The sequence below is a fragment of the Dermacentor silvarum genome, chromosome 9 (genome assembly GCF_013339745.2).
Source record: "Dermacentor silvarum isolate Dsil-2018 chromosome 9, BIME_Dsil_1.4, whole genome shotgun sequence".
In the NCBI taxonomy this organism is placed as follows: Eukaryota; Metazoa; Arthropoda; class Arachnida; order Ixodida; family Ixodidae; genus Dermacentor; species Dermacentor silvarum.
In genome coordinates this window covers 88,496,182-88,516,399 of record NC_051162.1, presented here as the reverse complement: position 1 = coordinate 88,516,399, position 20,218 = coordinate 88,496,182, and the positions used below count along the sequence as shown (strand labels likewise).

General features: G+C 46.1%; 1 protein-coding gene across 2 annotated transcripts in view; it reads left to right on the top strand.

Annotated features, from left to right (window-relative positions):
• Nucleotides 1-9,846: 9,846 nt before the first annotated feature.
• The window catches only part of LOC119465369 (gamma-tubulin complex component 2), a 70,923-nt gene continuing 60,551 nt past the window's right edge, over nucleotides 9,847-20,218 (top strand). For both annotated transcript variants that reach the window (XM_037726156.2, XM_049656418.1), the window contains exons 1-4: nucleotides 9,847-9,940; nucleotides 10,801-10,841; nucleotides 14,875-15,105; nucleotides 18,935-19,043. In XM_037726156.2, the coding sequence (XP_037582084.1) occupies nucleotides 10,806-10,841; nucleotides 14,875-15,105; nucleotides 18,935-19,043 (376 nt within the window). In that variant the 5' untranslated portion in view covers nucleotides 9,847-9,940; nucleotides 10,801-10,805. The remainder of the gene's footprint in view (nucleotides 9,941-10,800; nucleotides 10,842-14,874; nucleotides 15,106-18,934; nucleotides 19,044-20,218) is intronic.

The window sequence follows — 20,218 nt, the reverse complement described above, 5'->3', positions numbered from 1 at the left end:
ATCTCCATGGTCCATGGCAACCATCGAGTGCGAACAGTGCAGACGTGGCGCGTTCTCGTGCCAACCCTTTCGTTCCTTTCGAATAAGTTAAAGGACAACTTTTTTTTCTTTAACTTACTCCCATAGGTAATGCACTGGGTGGAACGATAAAAAAATGAAAAAAGGTTCCGATACTTTGACCACGTGCTTCCTTTTCCGGCCGTCACCGCGGTAACACCCAATGGATGATAAGCCCAAGAGTGAATCTAGATAAAGCAATGAAACTGGAGGCGTGCCGAGGGTGGAATTTTAACAGCGAAGCTGTTTAAGCCAGCCGTAATTTGTGGTGCGTGCCAAGAAACTACCGCGCCGTAGCCATGGCAACCCAAAGGAAGAGGAGGAGACCGCTTGCATGCGCACGCGGTCTCCTCCTCGCCAGCTCGACGCGTCTAGCGCTATATAGTCACGCGAGAGAGAGAGAGAGAAATAGAAGAGAGGAAAGGCAGGGAGGTTAACCCGACGCACGTCCGGTTTGCTACCCTGCACTGGGGAAAGGGGGTATAGGGATGAAAAGAGAAAGAAATAGAGAGAGCACAGTTTCGCGCACATTTGAAACTTCGCACGAAGTCACGCGAAGTGTCGCGAAAGGGGAGGTACCTCCGAAAATGATCGCTCGAGCATACCTTCCTACATGCGTAGTTAAGTTGAACGAACTTAAGACCTAGCAGTAGCAGCCAGTAAGTTTCGCTGTGCCTAAGCTTTGCGCGATCGAGTGCAAACTTGCCCGTTTTAAGATGCGAAGCAGCTTATGGTCGGGGCTAAGTCACTCCCTCTCTCCCTCCCTCCATCCGCCGTGCGGCGACCACACCCCTACTGCGCATGCGCATCCTTCTCCCCCTCCTCTCCTCTTCCTGTCTTATCTCCTCTCCTCCCTCCTCTCCTCTCCTAGGCTCCTCTCCTCTCCGGATTGCGCAACGAATGGCAACACCTGCGGCTCCACGCACGATAATGCGAAGCAGCTTAGGTTAGAGACGCGACGGTAGTCGCCCCACAGGCACCGGCAACAGTCACCAACGCCCCGCGCGTTCGGTGCGAACGCGGGCAAAACGCCGACGGCGTCGACAACAGTTCGGCGCGTTGCTGGTGCTTCTGCATGTCCAAGTTTATACAGCTGATAAAACTACCTTGAGTCGACCCCATGGCTGCTTCGCATACTACTCAGGGTTCCCCTACGGGAAGATGGTGTAATTTTTTTATGTCTTGATACCATTAGCTTATTCATCTACGGGTATCGCCAGAGCTCGTGGATATCCCGAACTTTGCCTGGCCAGGGCCGTCTAGCATTTGCATTAAAACCGCTGCAAAGTCACATATATCTCGCACTGGGATTAGCATCGGCCCCCACCCGCGGCTTTCATTATACACTGGCTGCGAGATCGGCTCGTTTCGCCAATCGGCGGACAACAACTGGCGACTAATTTTAATCCGCGTGATACCCATATCAGATTAAATTTTCCGTGCATGCAACTGTGTGTGACGCGTGAGCCGACGTAGTGTTGTGGCCGTTATCCCTGTGTCGCCAACGGCATGCTCGGTGCATCGTTATTGCTACTACCGTTGTTATTGCAATTATAGCCGTTTTTGGTGCTCCTTTTGGTTCAGTCAGCGTCCGCTGTTTCGGGGTGGCACTGGAACGTGTAGAACGTTTTTTTTAAAAGCGAACAGCTTTCTTTGGAAGCTAGACGCGTTTTCAGTATTTGGCCGAATGCGCGCACTAAGGAATGCCTGCCTCTGTGTGATATGGTCTCGCTGTGAAGCTCCCCTAAAGCTTCACCAGGGGCTGTGAGGAAGTGTAGCTCGCTCTCTTGAAGGGGCAAGACAAGGCTAAAACTGTCTGAAGCCGTCGTTTTGGAATGCAAGTAGACTGACAACGATAACACGGATGAGTGAATCAGGAATCTTTTATTACTAATATTCGGGTAAATGTGCTCATAGTGCAGCTGAGAAGTGGCGAGTAGTTAAACCTGTGTAAGTATGAAACGCCTGCTAAGCTTGATACAGGGGTGGCGTATTTGTAGCTCTGCAGTGTTTTCTTTCTTTTATTGAAGTGTGTTGTGCCGTTTCATTCGGTTGGCCATTAGCGAAACCTTTCGAAACAAGCGGGCTTCGCCCCTAAATATGTGGTGGACTGCCAGCTTCCTTTTAACATAAGGCAATGCGAATTACTTCGATGTTGCGTAGAAGTGCTGCCTAACTGAGTGTTGTTTATTTGCCTTTTTGGGTGCCGACACGAAATTCTCAAACACTTCTTTCCTCCTTTTCAGGTGGCTGGTGCGGTAATAACATTCGGGGTAATACTGGTGCAGACTGGAAATGACTTGCCGAAACAGTTGTACGTTAACCAAAGCAACGTGTCGACTTGAATGAAGAGGCGCTCCGAGCATTTCAACCAAACCATATAGGATGAAAATACGTTTGAGAAAGTCAATAAAATGCGTGCAGTGGAGAAAATGTCACAGAGATTTGATTATCTACTGCATTTGCATGACAAAGCAACAGCTGCTTTTACTGTCGCATACCGTTAAAAGCTTCATGCTGCATTTTCTCTGTCCGTCCATCTCTTCTTTGCGTTGCACCATCATCGTCGAATTGAAGTTTTTACGGTGTCCACATATATTCATAGCTTGACCATTCCCGCCACATGGCGAAAAAGAAGATGGTGTAGCAAACGTTACCTACCGCCGGCTACAACAACCGACACTAAGTGTCGAACTGATGCCCCTGTAGCCATAGGTCGGCGAACACATTCATGAGTGAACTCACTCAAACTCGCTCACGCTCAGATCAACCCGTGAGTCTGAACGAGACGGGCTGACTAGAATTTTGGTCAGTCCTACACTGAGTTAGGGGGCCCTAGGCAAAAAATATAATTTGAGAGTGTGTCCGGAGTGAGTTTCGTTAGTTTCGCAGACCTTGCTTGTGGTAACGGTCCCTTGGGAGCTGAACGAGTCAGTAAATGCATCACTTAGCATTCTAGTTTTGTTTTTCCTTGATTGCATAGAAATACTGTGACCAACGCAGGGTGATAATTATTTACATTACAATTCCACACAACAAATACCCAGAAGTGAAGAGTCTGTGAAAAAATTCGTCTGCCCTTGCACTCCGTGAAGATGGTTAACCAGGGAAGCTGAAACGTGCGGCCTCGATCGGTGTTTATCACTAGGTTAATCCCGTGGGTTCATTAAAGTATTTCTCAATTATGAGGTTACACACACGTTCGGCTGCGACGGAGAGAACGACGTCACTGACAGTTTGCCCGCATTCGGCCGTTGTGGCTTGAGTTCGATATCTCGAGTTTGCTCAGTGGAGTGCATGGTTAGCAGCATTTTCCCGCCATTGCCGCTTGCGATTCTTCAAAATTAAATTGCTTCAAAATGAACTCTGTCCGTTACGTAAGACAATGAATGGCTCATGCCCTCTTAAGCAATGACTCATACCCCCGTAAACGCGGCATTCTTATTACGACGACAGAAGAGAAGTGAAATTCTGCGCTGGAAAGATGAGCGGCAACGAAGCCATCTGTGGAAGACGATGACGAACGCGGGAGCAGTGCCACAAGCGCGTGCCCAGCACGAGCGAAACTCGAAGGGTGCCAATTAGCCAGCTGTGGAAGAATTCGACGACGCTCGAGCCAATGCTGATGTTGATAATTTGCTGTACACAGGTGATTTCGCCTAGCCATATACGATTACGATTTCGCCTAGACATCGCTTTAGCCTAAAGAATCGCTTTAAAAAGTCGCAGTTTTGCCTGAAAGGCGAAGCATCGATTGCGATAGCAAATTAGTAGAAAGCTATACGACGTAAGGATATTAGTTTTATCAGCCGTAGAAACGTGCAAACATTCGCTTACTAACTAAATTAACAAGCATGGTGTAACGGTCGCACAGGTAAACGTGAACACATTTCGCTCGATGACCACGCAAACTCGCTGTCGAAACGCGGCACTCACGGAGTGCGGCAGCAGCAGCGAGCGAATTGATCTTCACGGTGTCTCTTGCTTCAACGCGAACTAAACGTCGAAAGCACAGCGCATACGAAGCTACTGGCACTGGGCATACTTTGCCCACATCGCAGATCGCTTTGAAGATCAGGCCCAGGCGTGCGCGCACTTTGTCAACGTAGCAGATCGCTGTCAACATGCTCGGGCGCGCCATAAGCAGCAGCCTCAGGAGTAGAAGGCCCCCGACCCTCCCCCTATGCCTCACGCGCCACAGAAGACAGCGCGCTTACGAGCCTTGCTCCCTCGCGCGCGCGAGGTTGAGCCGCGATTGTCGGCTGACCCTCGCAAGTTTTCCCGCGCACATGCAGCAGACGGCCGGTGCGCTAAGAGGATGTTATCGTCTTTGGACTTTATAGGAAACATCACGGCGACGGCGACTGCAGACTACAGGCTCGTGGATGCGCCGATTTTGTAGATAGGCATTGACATTGCAGGCTTGTAGAAATAAACCATTTTGGATAATTCAATGCTTACAGGGTAGGTGCATTTATCGGTTACCATTGTAGAAGTTTAATTTGCTCAAGCGAGTTCGGAGAAGCAGTTTTCTTTCACGGTGTTGCGAGCAGATAGAGTATGGCTTTCTGTTTTTTGGCTTTAAATGCCAATTTTCGAATCAGCTTAGGAGTTGAAGCGATCATCAGAGCGCAGTACATTTGGCATTAGAAGCGCTGGTACTGGCAAGTAGCATTGACCCAACTCACTGCGCAGCATTTATCCCTTTGATCATTTTCAATGCGCTCTCAGTCTCTCAATAAACGTGGCTTTCTCGGGCAAGAAAACAAAAAACGTTAGGTTTTAGAATGGTTAAGCGGTAAAATATGCATTGAAGTCTAGTTTTCTCCTTTTGTTCATTTTCGGTAATCTCGAACGAGGGCTGCAGGTATGATTCTGATAAGGTTTATGGGAAGAACGTGCGAACCTGGCAGTTCTCATGGTTAGTTGGGTGTTCTATGTTTGTTGTGTCTTGGGCTTGGCGTAGTCTATTTCTAGAAGGTGTCACCTCGCTTGCCTTTGAACGAACGGCGAAACGAAGCAGAGGCACGGGGTCTACCGGTCTCTTCGAGGTGCTTGGATGCTGCAACCCCTTCGAGACCTCCTGTGGCGGCGGACGGGCTGTTATGATCGGCAAGGAATTCGACAGCTCAACTGTGTGGGATACATCGCCTCGCGCTTTCCCATGACGGGCGGCGGTTATCATCTTCTTGGAAAACTCGGATCCCTCAAGTATGGGGAACATCGCCGCATGGCTATCGTCTTCCCGAAAACTCGGCTCCCACAAGTGCGGGAAACACCACCGCACACTATCGTCTCCCTGGAAACTGTACCTCTCAAATGTGGGAGACAGGCCCGTGTGCTCTTCCCGTGGCGAGATAATACCCTTCATCCCCGAGAAAGCGTCACACCTCTACGACCTGAGCAGACGCAAAGGCGAGCAACCAAAGGAGAGGACCCGAGGGGGAAGAGGTCGACAACTTGACAACCCTACAGAGGACGGACACTTCCACAAGTTCCCCGAAGGAGACATCGGCTACCACAAGGCCACGAGGAGTCATTTAAGGCCGTCATGGCCCCCCTGTTAGGCAGAACCGCTCGAGACTCGGATAGAGTCAAAACCATGTTCCAGTGAAGTGAATACAGTCTTTTCTAATTTTATTGCGATAGCAATTATATGGACACTTCAACCGGATTTCTGCCATCGCCGTGAGGTTCCCTATAGATAAAATCTTAGCCGTGCGCCGTATGCCCGAGCGGAAGCGCGCGGGGACGCGCGCTATCACGGAGAGCGAACGCACTCAATCACCCACGCGCAAGCAAGGAAGCGGGAAGCCAGCGCCGGAGGGAGCGCAAGGGGGGGGGGGGGGGGGGCGCACTTCTCCTCTGCCAACAACCGCGCTCGTCGCTCGTCCGCACCGTCTCTTATCTCCACACGGCTCTGACCTTTATCCGCCGTGCATTCGCCGCTCAGTTTCCGTTGAAGCGATAGACCGCACGTACCTTCGCCCGCGGCGGCGTATGTGCTTGCTGCCAGCGTTTTGACAGTCGTTGTCTGCAGTCATTCAGTGTGATCTGTTCATGTTTGTTTGTGCACGCTCACACCACGCTTGTTCATTCAGTTAGTAATGGTCGGGCCACATTTTCCAACGCACGCTACACATGCAATGCTGCCCGGGTCGGCAGTGCAGCGCTACAGGTGTGTCCCTTCGCACGCGCTGCCCACGGGAAGCGCTTCTCATCAACACCACCGTTTCACACGCGCCTTCTCGTGGTCATCGAGTCTCTCTTCATGTCGGTCTACTTACGCCGCAGCACACCTGCTTACTTAATCAGCTCATGTTTACTACAATTCATATTGCTACCAAAGCCGCTCACCTTACTTCGTATGACATTGCTATGTTGCTATCGCATTCATTGCTTCGCCCTTAGGGCGAAACTGTGACTTTTTTTTTTCATCATCACGATGCCCGCCTTCATCGCTGTCTCCTGATTCTTGCGGTGACGACCCACCTCACCCGGTCGAGATTCTATCACCGATCAATCGGAGCGCGCGCCGGGGAGGAGGAGGAGAGGAGCTGCGGTATAATAGCAGGTGTTTGCGCCGCGCGCTCTTCGCAGGACGCAGCTCGGCGCGAGCGACGTCCACTGACCGTCTACCACAGCGATCACAAGGCCGTGCTTGTAAAGGGCGAGAAAAAAAAAAAAACATCCGACGTGACACGTGCGAAAACCCAAGCAATTGGAGGGATTAAACAGTGGATAAAAGCGTTTTCTGCCCTACCTTGATGTTCATGTCTCACTTATAAAATGCAGCCAGTTCCACGAAGTGAAGTCTCTCGAAACAATGGATATGTGGTTGTTCCTTCGGTCTAAAACGAAGACTACCACAGCGAAAAAAAAAAAAAACATACGCGACAATCACAGAAACAGAACGATCGACCACAACTCTGCGTTTTCGACAGATTTCACTTCGTGGAACTGGCTGCATTTGTTTTTCATTTCCGTGTAAAAATTTGCTATCTTTCAGATTTTTTTTCTCCCGCCGACATGTGTTACTGTAGGCGCGGGACTGTGTAGGTACCGCTCTTCAACGAATGTCGTTGACGCCAACTTGTATAACTAGGTATGTGCAAGCGGGAATGTACCGCTCTACAATGACCAAAGAGATCCATTAAGTTTTCTCTGATACTGAGCGGAGTCGAACCGACGCATTCGCAGGCTGCACCACAAATGCACTGGGTGTTTGTGTCGCTTTCAAGAAACGCCTTTCACGCCAACGCTTTAGCGAGCGGCGCCATGAACGCACTAGGTATATGTGCCGCTCTTCAATAAACATGTCGTCAACTTCGGCCACTTATATGCAGCAAGCGAGGAAACAATCATCAGCGTTCCCAATCACCGGCTTGCCACGCTTCTCGTCTAGGAGGCCACACACGCACTTCTCGGCAGTGCCACTAGATGGCGCGGCGTTTTCCGAAAGACAGGGTTCAGCCTCATCCGTCCATCCATCCATACATGCATCGAAGCGCGAGAGAGGAGCCTGGTTGCCGCATGAGGCGTTTGTCGGCATTCTCACACACCGGCGTGCCGTGCATTTCGGAGGCCACGCGCAGGCTTCGCGGCAGCGGCACTAGATGGCGCCAAGCGTTGTTAGGGGAAGTGCGAAAGACGAGTCTCGCTGCAGTACACACCTCATACATAACTCGTTTCGACGGTGGCTTTGTGTCGCTATATTGATGCAATGCTCACGCATTGTACCGTCGACAGTAATCGTGAGATGGGTTCTGCCGCAATTTTTTTTGTCGGGGCAAATTGTCCTATCTTGTTTACATCTTTCTCCTCCGGCGCGCAAACCCGCTGGCATGCAGTTGTTAAAGTCAGGTCGGTCGAGTATTAGAGTGGCGAAATGGAATCCTCCATTCCATTCCGATTCAATACCGGAGAGTGAAAATCCTCATTTTCCCACTCCGTTTAACTCCTGAGAATGGTGAGAGTTTAACAGTTCCCGCTTCTGGAGTGCTTGATCTGGTTCATTCCATTCCCCAAGTTATAGTAAATTAAATGTTTTCTCTATACTTGATCCGTACTTGCGCTTCCGTGCCTAGCGAGAAAAGAGAAATCCGATTTCTTCTGATTTAACACCGTACTAGTTAATGCTACATCCTGTTTTTCCACACAAGAACAAACATGATTTATGGCTTCTCTTCAGGACGTTGTTACCTGCAATCTCTCTAACTATTCATTATTCAACCAAAAATAAAGTATAATCTTACACCGAAGTCCCCCGTACTGTGCAAGCGCTAATATTTGAGAGGAAGAAAGAATATTAAACAGGCGAGCAGAATTATTATGTGGTGTTCTATATACGGAGAATGCTGCTGTCGCAGTAAATGAGTTGGAAACGAAAGAATCGCTGACGACCGATGCTTTTTTTTTTTCTCTCAAGTTTACTGGCATACTAGCGTGCAGTGGCGCACCGACGGGGGGGGGGGGGGGGGGGATTCGGGGGTTGTAACCCCCCCCCCCCCTGAGGCCGACTTAACCCCCCATTTTGTTTAGCCCCTTTTCTTTCCTTACGCATTTGAGTGCGGCAACTAAGATGTAAGACGCGCAATCGTCTGCACACTCGCAAAAAGCGCATTTTTTTGACAATTTCCCGTGAAGAAATCGAAATTAGTGCTGTTTAGATGGTATTGGCAAACTGTCAACCACCCCCTGGCAGAGATCCTGGGTGCGCTACTGCTAGCGTGGACACCATTCTCAAGACACCTCTCTGACCACCTATTATCAAGCATTCTGGATAATCGGCAGTGTGTGACAAAATGCGCCTCGCTTTTTATAAATCACCGTGCACTAGGCGCAAGGTGCAGCCGCTTGAGACGAACGCGGCTGTCATTGGCCTGCATCCATTTGTCGTAGGTACGTCAAGCATGCTCTTGATAAATAGTGAACACCTTAACGAAAGTAGAGTGTACTAGATTAACGAAAGGGATGAACTTCACAAAAACTAAGGAGTTAGGTAACATATAGCTCATTAAATAAATTAAAGTTAGAGTTAAGTGTAACTGAGAGTTGCTGTCTTTAAATGCGCGCTTCAACGTTGTAACAGGTTTCCGGGTCATCGGAAGTGTAAAATGCGCAGGATACCATGTTGTTCATATATATTGAAATATCGATATTGAGTAATTAGTGAGAAATGTAAAGAATTTGACCAAGGCAAATTTGCTAGATTTGTAGTCTAGCTCAAAATAAACACTTCACGTTCCGGCACTATGTGCCCATGCGTTCTATTCCAACTCATTCCGGAATCTCGGGCTTTCATTCCACTCCCATTCCATCTGTCAGACTGGTGCCATCATTTCATTCCAGGTGTTCGAAAATGTGGAATGATTCCAGAATAATTCCAACTTCGGAGTTTCCGCTCCGCAACTGTCGAGTACACTGCTCTAACTTCGAAATAAGTTTAAACTTAACATCGAAAACTGGACCGTGAGGTCAGCCCGTGCTGCCTTTTCAAAATACACTTCATCCCGAATCAGCCAACTAAACTGTTCTGACCAACCGCCAGGCACCGGCTGCCGAAGTTCCTGCACGCCATGTCCCTCTCAATATGGCGGCCGCACGTTGGTCCATTCTTATAAGGGTGCTTTTTGTCTTCGCGGTTTGCTCAAAATTGTCAAAATGTTTATGCAGAAAGCAATATATGTTTGAACAAATTATAATATTAGGTATATTTATTTTTGTTTATAAACGTATAGGTATGCGTTAGTGCGGCTGACGGATGAAAGGCTGATTGTTTTCTTTTTTTTTCATCCTCGCCCGTTACGGCGCCAGCGCGATCAATATGAACGTTTAGCGCGTGTAAGGAAATTCAACGTCTGTCCTCCCAACAAATTTAACGGTAAGTTATCCGCCGTAACTCGTTTAAGCGCCGCACTTCACTTTGTCCAGAACGGCCCTGAGTAATACGTTCGAAATCCCTAGACGGTAGTTCAATCCGAGTGCGCGATCGTCCTCACGATGTCCCGTGACGCGCGCCTATGTTGTCATTTTTACCGCGGTATCAAATTGCGTCCTCTGGCTCTTCCGTCGTAATTGGGGTTCAAGGACCCATCGCCCTAGACTTCTGTGTGCTGCGACTTTTCGAGCACAGCAGCTGAGAAGTTTAAAGGCACGTCAACACGTCCGGTGTGCAATGCGATCGCAGCCGTACGGTGTTGAAAATTTCGATGCTCATTGATGCAGGGCACAAACTCTCTCTCGCGTGTCTGGAGCGTTATTCTAAAGTACTGCTATCCGTGTTAACTGCGCAGTTTTGACATGCGAGTGACCTGCCAGCCTCTGTCCTATGTAGACAGTTTACGCTTCGTGCATCTCGAAGCTTGACGTTGTGTCGCCCATATGGGCGATGTTTAGGTTTCGTAGACACCAGTGATGCTTACTGTCTCATTTATTCGGCGTAGACTCGAACTAGTACCCAAACCGTTTGCAATGTATTCTGAAGACGTGTTTCATCGAGGTTAATTGTAGCCCAGGATGAAGCAAGCACCGTTCACGGGACGGTAGGCGGCGGCTTATGCATTCATAATTGTGTTGCTTCCGCTCATTAGGGCATGTGCCGCAATTAGCAGCCGCCTATGCGTCGGAGTCTAAAGAATGTAGTCAAGGGCTAGCCGGACCGTTGTAGCTGCGAGATTGAACTACTCGTGACTGCTTGCTATTACTGAAGTTGGTGACATTGGTATTTTTGTCTGACCTTAGCGGACATGAGCCAACCAGTGGAATCGGCAAACCGGAATGGGGTGAGTGGGCGAATTTTGAAATTTTGTGTTCATCCTATTGTATGTTAAGGCCGCAGATGGCCGGAGGTCCTTGCGCAAACGTGCAGCGAATGAGTTTGTTTGTAGGTCGCTTTGGCTGCCGCCCTAAACGCGTTTCCGCGATTAAATTATTGATCCTGCTGTCAGACGGCACCAAACGGTGCTTCGCTTGTGAAGATAATCTGCAATTGTGCTAGTGTATGTGAATTGTCGTCTTCAAAACACCTCGGGTCGTGCCATTTCAGTATGTTACCTTCGTAGACCACTTGGTAAGGGTGTGCCAGCAAATAGAAAGGATAACTAGAAAAAATCGTGAGGCAAAACACACAAAAAGGAATATTAAGGGGGCTGTTGCAGCCTTCCTGTTACTTTCTCTGTGTCTTGCCTCTAGTTATCCTTTCCGTTTGCTGGCATACACCAAGTACCATGTACCAACTCGCCCAACAAGCCACCCTTATGAATTCGTAAACCGCATTTGTCATAACTTGCCGTGATGCTTTTACATGCTTAAAAATTGGCAGCTGTTTGCAAGCGCTGTTGCACCCGGAATGTGAGCTTACTTATGCAGCATACATTCAAAAGGAAGCACTTGTTTTCATTCTTTGTAAACTCGCCCTAGGCTGGCTTCATACCTCACCCATTACCCACTCTTTATATGCTCTTTGTCTATTCTTGACTTCCTTTAGTGCAGCTCAGTTTGAGTATGAAGGGAAAAAGGGGACAGGTGACAGGGTGAGCGCTACTCTGTCACCTGTCCCCTTTTTCCCTTCATACTCAAACTGAGCTGCGCTAAAGGAAGTCAAGAATACGATGCACCAACTTGCCCAATCTGCAGTACTTCTGATCTTTATCTATCTCCTCTATATCTGCAAATCTCATCTGTGAAGTTACACAATCTCCACATTGTCCCTGATATTTGCTATGTGCACAAGCATCAGCTTCGCGCAGCTTGTCTCCAAGCTAATGCAAATTTTCCATTAAGTTTACAAATTCAAGCTCATTCTATAATATTACGAATATTTTGTCAAGTTTTACAAAAATAAGTTTGCTTCTGGAAAAAGTGTTGCTTTTCGATTGTACCCTTGTGAGTCTTGTTATTGTGAAAGGGCACCAGAGGGGTTCTTACTTGGAGAGATTTATTTAGACAAGTTTCTGAACCAGGCAAAATCGGCAAGAAAAGAGTTGATGAAAAAGCCACTGTCATCTGAAAACTGTGTTGCTAGTCAGTTTGCGCCGTTCCAAGTTTGTTTTTGCCTGTGTGCTGCATCTAAAGATAAATCATCGTTAATACCTTGCATTATGTATCCCACAAAATGTGTATGCTCAAGGCAGTCTCAAACAGTATGCTTGCTATTCCTGTCCCCGCCCCCCTTCTGGTGTTTCTTCTGCGGGATTTCTACGAATTTTAATGTTTGCAGGCTATGCCGATGTACAATGTCAGAGTATGTGCAAATGTTGGCAACGCAGAAAGACAAAGGTTAAGGTTGTTCTTTGCCTGACATGACATGCCCTGCATGCAGGTTGTAACGTGTTTTGTTTGTAAGTTAGTGTTAGAGTAAATGGTAGCGGACATTTTTTGGGACTCTTTCATTACACAGTTAATGACATCATAACAGTACTTGTCCTCTACATCAGCAGTAAGACAGAAAGGGAAGCAGTGACTTCAACACAGCAGCATGATACTCTAGGAGTCCTAGGAACATACTTCACGCTAAAAGAGTTGGAACATTGCAGAATATACAATTTTAGCTTGTCTGTATTCATATTGCTCGCAGAATACCAGATTGCCCAAGATATGAACAGCATTTACAACAACAGTAGCAGCATCTTGCAATGCTTTGTCGCACCACGACGCATTAGAAAGATTTTTGAATTACATCGGTGTTCTTGTGGCACATCTTAACGATTGCATTGCTGCCAGTGCTTTACGTAAAGTCAGTAGCTAAATAGAATATGGCTGGTCACTTCAATATTAGCTCTGTGTTCTCTCGGGTTAAGCTATGTGCGACATGACGGGGCCCCCAACATAGCTGCTCTCATCTATGTCTTCCATAGCTGGGTATTCTGTGAAGCTTGAACATGTATGGACAAGTTAGAACTTTCTAATATCACAGGAGTGAGAGGCAGGGATGGAGGAGCAGTCATAACTTAATATCTACACCTTATCATTGCCTACCGCTCCTCTGCCATCTCTACCTAGAATATCCACTAATGTAATAATCACTCAAAGGGCTCAGATTGTAATAAAGGGCCTCTAAAGCAGAACTTTGGTTTCGCCATTACCAGAAGTATCTGTTCTCTTGCTTATCTTTTGCAGCAAGTTGTTCTTGTGGTGGCTTGTGGTGGATTATCCTGCGGCTATAGTAACTATGCCTTGCTTGAAGGCGGGTGAATAATCAACTTCCACTGTAATGGTGACTGGGAGATTCTGCTTCAGGGGATCGTTAATCTCTCTTGTAAACTTGCAATAAACAGTCTATTTGCATAATAGAGTTAGTCTTCCCTTCTGTTTGACTGCAGTGTAGTTAAATTGTTTACGGCATGGATGTGTACGTTTGTTTCTGGTAAAATGAGCTTTAGGACGTGGAGTCGCCCATGGGCGTACCTTTAAAATGGCTTTCACTTCAACAATATTGCTCTAAGGCGTTGCGCTGCTGAGCACGAGGTTGCGGGATCGAATCCCGGCCGCGGCGGCCGCATTTCGATGGAGGCGAAATGCAAAAACGCCCGTGTGCTTGCGTTGTAGTGCACGTTAAAGAACCCCAGGTGGTCAAAATTAATCCGGAGTCCTCCACTACGGCGTGCCTCATAATCAGAACTGGTTTTGGCGCGTAAAACACCAGAAAGAAGAAGAACAATATTGCTTATAATGTCAAACATTGAAACTATCTTTGCAGCAACAGCTGTATAGAACCAAAAGAAGCACATGCTCACACCATAGTTTTTTATTGCTGCTGCGAGTGCTTTATGGCTATTATGAGCATAGTAGGCGGAACATTTAGACCACCCTGACGAAGGCAGGGTGACCTGAAATAACTGCGGCAATTGCGAATGGACACTTGTTAGTCCCACTTATGACTGTATTGTTAGCTGTTAACGCAGTTGCTTTTTTTTGCAACTTGAATGTTTACAAACTAGCCCAACTTTTGCTACACGTGTTGTTTAAGTTATCCTTGTGCCCTGTGGATGATAATGTGGAAGTGAAAGAACCCATAGCCCACTGTAGAAAAACTGTGAGCTGGAAATTTGGTGTGTGCGAACAGGGCTGTCATGTACCTCTATGCAGAGGCCATTAGCCATGTCTTGCATAATGCACTTGCTACATCAGTAACGATCAGAAGCATTGGGCTTGCTCAGCTCTTGAGAGGGAGACCACCTGGGAATGGAGAGTGCTGAGAGCCCAGGATAGTTCAGGCCTTGTGCGAGACAGATTTTATGGCAGGGCACCTCTCCCTTTCCTGACTCGCAACCCTTTAAAGAGGAGACATAATAATACCTGAAGGAAACGTTTGACTTGTGCAAAACGCACCAAGGATGAGGATATTCAACAAAAAGAAAAAAAATTATTTAACGGAAACATTTTCAGGAAAGATAGGTAACACCAGGCAGAACACAGGAAGCGAGCTTCACCACCAGCCACCTATGGCTTCATGTAGAACTTGTACCGACAGTTCTCGTCAAATGTGAAAAATGAGGTGTACATTGTATTCACTCTATTGTGCCTGTGTGACACCACTGCAGGCGGGGATCTTGCATTCGTATTTCCCCTCTGACCGTGCTTTCAAAAGAAAGTTGCGTTCAAAACTCATTCCTCATCCTCTGTTCCTGCTCTTCTCCAACAAGTGACGCCTGCTACCTGTCGTTCAGTGCTGGCCGCAGGTATTTAGCCAGAAAATTTGTACTTAAAACTGAAATTCGGCAAGAAAAAAAATTTTCTTCTGGTGTGGTACCTGCAGGCAACACTAGTCTAAAAGGGTTATCGAGAACTATATATATATATTTTTTTTCTGCACAGACCAGTCACAGGCGGAGTGCGCCGACCGATGGGAAGCAGCACAGGAGTGACATGGCACAGCAGGCACGCGTGCGGCAGCGGAAGGAACCCCCAGGCTTGAAGAATGCAGCAGCACCAGTCTTTGCCGAGCCCAAACTTCCAAATTTCGCGGGTGTCACTATAAGAAGCAAGAGGCAGTTTCCAGAGAAGCTCGATGAGCTCAAGCACGAGCTGTTCTGCGATGGCAGCAAGGTTTGTTCATGCTCTCTGCTCGATAATTTGGTCATTGAAAACATCAGCGTGCAGGGAAATTTCTCATTGACTACATTTGTAACACAAGCATTTTATATAGAGAGAGAAAGCAAGGAAGATGATCGATTGGCTACCCTGCACAAAGGAAAGGGGGTGAGGGATTTAAAGAAAGCTAAACGCAAAATAAGAGAGAGTTCACGTGCACAGTTGTAGACACGGGGTGCCTACAACCCCGTCAGGTACTGTGTGCACTACTGTGCGAGCCAGGATATTGCAGCAAAAGCACCGTAGAAGATAATATTATTTTAAGTCTGTCACATACATCTTGAAACACTTCTAATTGTACCTTTGCTGTAAGTTTAATAATGTTTGTAAATTGTTTTAGTAAGACAGTTGGAAGGCAGATGGCTTACTGTTTGCTCTCGGTGTTAGTATGCGGTCATGTAGCTGGTTCACTTCTTTCATAGTTTTTTCCATCAAGCATGTTTTTCAAGTGACTGGTTAGGTGCTTTTCAAGTGTGCTAGACATGAAGTAGTTGATGTTATCGCATTTGATGTTCCTACAAAGATGTGGCCTCCAGGCATGGAGTCCACATCTTGTAGACATTGCAAAACTCACCGAAAAATTGAACATTTTTGATCTGTTTTGCTGTATGCTTTTCATGATTCTAATGATGCAAAAAATTAGGTGAAACAAAATCTTCAGTGGACACAGTTAATTAGTGCGGGAAGCGGATAAGTGTCTTCTCAGGTCCATTGGTTTTAGGAAAGTCATTAGAGTTTATTTAGCTTTCTGGTTTGATGATGAGTAAGGCCCAGCACAAAAGCGTTATTTGTATTACTAAAGCAATCATGGTAGAGCATAGGGCTGGCATTCAGCATAAGAGAATGGAAGAGTTAGGGTTTGGAAACAATTGCCGCACGTTTTAGTGAGCATACAGCCCGCTACTGCTTCAGATTTTGAAAGAAGCCTTGCGCAGTCAATGCTAGCAAGTCTGCTTTTTCTGCTGCCAGATTTTGCTCTACCCCTCCCACTGGTTTGGAACAATTGGCTGGTGCTGGTGGTAGTGCAATTGGTCGTAGAGCTGCACGATGGACAGGTCTTGGAGATGGTATTAACTCAGGCAGCTCAGGAAAACTAGAACCATTTACACCAACTGCCGACGGCAGCTCCAACAAAAACAAAACGTCATTGTAGCGTGTACCAGGTTCAGAGGAGACAAAGGCTAAACAAAAAGTGTCAAGTGGAGCAGGAATGTCTCTCGATGCGGCAGCAATGCGAGGCTTAGAACGCAAACGTATGCTGTATTGCAAACTCGAAGTAGAGCAGCATCAGATGACAGCAATGAGCACCAAGCAGCAAGATAAATATTTTGCCCAGAAATTAGAAGTGGAGCAGCATTGATACACTGCGAAGAATGGCTTGGAATGCGAGTGCATGCATGCTTGCAAACATGGACATTGGGCAGCGTCAATGCGCACTGACAAGACAGCTGCGGAATTGGATCATTCCATTCATGGGCGCAAGCAGATTACTTTCAAACATTTCAAGCAGGGTGAATACAACTCTGTGTACAACATGTGCAGTAGACCTTATTTCTGTTAAATGTGTTTGCCATGCTGGATCACTACAACTTTACGTTGAGTGAGGCGCTTTCCAGTGGAAATGTGTCCAATATTGTAGTGTGCTCTGTACTTGCAAGTGGTCGCCAAAAAAGAACATTTCTCGCACACTCCAAAGAAAGCTTTGCTTAAACTGATTCCTATAGTGAATGAAATTGCATAATTATTTTGTTGCTTCAAGACAGCAGCGGAATTGGATCATTCCATTCGTGGACGCAAGCAGATTACTTTCAAAAATTTCATGTAGAGGCATTCGTGGTATTGCACGCATTCCAAAGTGGAATGCGTGCAAGTTAACTGTTCCTGTTTACAATAGAACCTCCATGTGTTGTAGTGCCCTTATGAAATAATTAAATAAAAGTGTTGTCTGGTATTTTTAAATCCGCAGTGTCTTGTATACAGTGCATGAGCAAAAAAGAGAAGGAAAATGTTGGGAGAATTAGCAGGCTTCCACCTTGGTGTAACCCAATACTGACACAAAATGAAGGACAACAGTTGCCAAACAAAGGAATCCTCAGTCTGAATTCAACGTCTCGACAAGGGGACTTGTCTGCATCAGAGATTCTTGACCTGCCAATAGGCTTGTGTGAATGTTATGCTGTTTGATATTTGCTTCGACTCGAATTTAAGTTTTCGAAGTATTCGAAATAAATAATAAAGTTGGCCCATGTAACCTGTGACAATTACAGTGGAATCTCGTTGATACGATTCTGCATGAGACGTTTTCGGGGATAATACGTTTTTCTTTTCCCTATAATACGACTTGGTTGGATAATTTGCTTTTTGGACGATACGCTTTATTTTCCAGTCGCCGTGAAGATCATATCAACGACATTCCACTGTACTGCTTACAACCCCCAAATCTGTAAAAGCAGTCTCTATTCACGGATGCACGAATTGTCCATGTCATATATTTGGCCTGTTGCTCTGTTCCGCAAACTTTGCACTAAAGGTGGTTTCACGGCAGCATGAGCTGTCCTGCCGTGAAGCGACACCTGAATATGAAATTCTTATGTAACCCACATCCTGATTTCGCTGATAAAATGACAAAATTTTTGCGTCCTGTGCACTTGCAGAAGAAAACATGTTAAGCTTGCAGCAGGTAGATGGAAAGCATCAAGCTGAATTTGTGCTGCAGAGCATAAATTTTTGGTGTCACGCAGTCAGGGTTTCACTTCACAGAATCGTGACAGTGCACGACAGGCGAAGTCAATGCGGTCCCGTGGCTTCTATGACCCCGAAATCTTTAATAGACTGAAGCATAACAGTGAGCACGAGCCTCTAAACAAATTTTCAGGTGCAGCCGCAGTTGTAAAAAATGCGGAACTTGCATTTTTGTCTGAAAGTATCTGAATGAAGGAACTTTAAGAATAAACTGACTCCGGAGATGGACATGTTTCCTTTTTTTCCACCAAAGGACGAACTTCTCTTAGATTTGTCAATGTCTGGCTATTATGTCAAGGTTTTGTACAATCCCACAACTATTCAATATATTCACTTCAAAATTATTTGACACTAATTACTATTTGCTTCGACTTAGCTTCGAACCAAAAGATTTACACTCGCACAAGGCTTCTTATCAAAGAAAAGACAGAAGTGAGGGCAGAGGCTAGGACAATTGGACGTGTCCTTTTTCTATCGAAGAAAAACGTCCTGTTGTCCTTGCCTGACAAGTCAGAATGCCCAAACTTATCAAGGTAAAGACAAAAGCTAAGGCAATTGTGAAGACAAGAAAAAAGGCAAAGCCAACAGCACTTGTCCTTTTACTGGCTTTTTAAGAAAGACGTCTCGTTGTCTTTGCCTTTATCTTCTCTCGTCCTTGCCTAACAACAAGTCAATGTGTCCAGACTTCTCAGGGCAGAGACGAAGCTACAGGTGAAGACAAGAACGAAGACAACATAACTGTTATTTTTGCTGACAAAGAAGACAAGTCTTTGCCTTTGTCTTCTTTCTTGTTTTTGCCTTACAAGTCTGGGCACTCAAACTTGTTGGGCAGACAAGAATGAAAATACAGGTGAAGACAAGAACGGAGACAGCAGGACTTTTTTCTCTAGTAAAAAAGACAACTCCCATTTTCTACACTTTTGTCTGACGAGTCAGAGTGCTGTGATGAAGACAAGTTCCCAGAACAAAGAAATGTTTGTGTTGTGACATGACTACAAGATAGAGTGACACCTCCCATTTCTTTTCCTGTTTGCATGTTAAGGGCGACAGGCAGAAGAAAGTCACACCAAGCCCGGCGTCACGACCTGCTTCGATGTCGTCGCTGACATCTTTTGCTCCATCTATGGGAATGAACCACCAGGTCAAGTCGGGTGAGCTCTTGGCATTACACATATGCCTACCACCACCATATTCAGCCAGACCTGGAAATGGTCCGGTCTTGTGTGAAGCTTAGCCTAAAGAAGGTGTGCTCAAAGTGCGTGAACCTAAATTAAAGGTTCTGGAGCTATCGAGTTTAATAGTAAGCTTGTTTCAACACTCCTTGTGTCAGAATGGAGCTTACTGCATGCCCTGTTTTCTTATCTTTTTCTTAACCTCATAAGTTTTGGCATGACTTTGGGACAGTAAGGATTTGAGAGTGAACTTAGGTCACTGCTGTTCTGGTTAACATTAAAAGGACACTAATGAGAAACACTAAGTCAGTTTAGACTAATAAAGTCTTGTTTCAAAACTCTATTATTATTAATTTTATGGTATTATAAATTGATTATCAGAAAAGAGAACGAAGGGCAAAGTTCAGTTTCTTGAATCTTTTCAGAAATTCTACCACCGGTGCGTCAGTGCGAGATCACGGATTTCAAAATAGTATTGTCCTTTATCTGATCTGGGTAGTTGTGGCTCGATAAAAGATCATGAAACCTGCAAAGTTATATTCCTTGTTTCATTAGAATACAATGCAGTCTATGTTTACCTATGAAAAATTAACTATGCCCAAGCAGTTGCCATTAGCACTCATGTCATTGTGGGCTGGTGCGGGCACTTCAAGGCAACGTTGGTAACCGTCTTGTGTTTTTATGGTTTACTGAGCTACCCTCACAGTAACACTCCTGTCTTATGTTCTTATGTTCTTGTGCTCGCAACGACTGCACTTACAATATGGAGCTAAACATGAATGACAACGCTCTTAACAACTTTTGTGGGAAAGGTAATACTCAAACTTCTGGGAACAATTCAGTCGAATATTTTGTTCTGCCAACCAACAACACACCCAAAGTTGAAAACATATTAATTGCTATGATTAATTGCTTACATTTTTCTTTTTTTTTTTGTTCGAGACCACTTTTCGGTGCAAGTGCTTGTTCAATACAATAACATATTCAAATTTAGACATGCGAATGCCATTAGATTCGAATTACATTAAATCTTCCTGTGTGACGGGGTGTATACAGTCAACAATCGATTTTCCGGACGCCCAATTTTTCGGACATGCCCAATAATTCACACACTTTTGCGGCACCGTCACGTACCCCATAAAGTCACTAGAGAG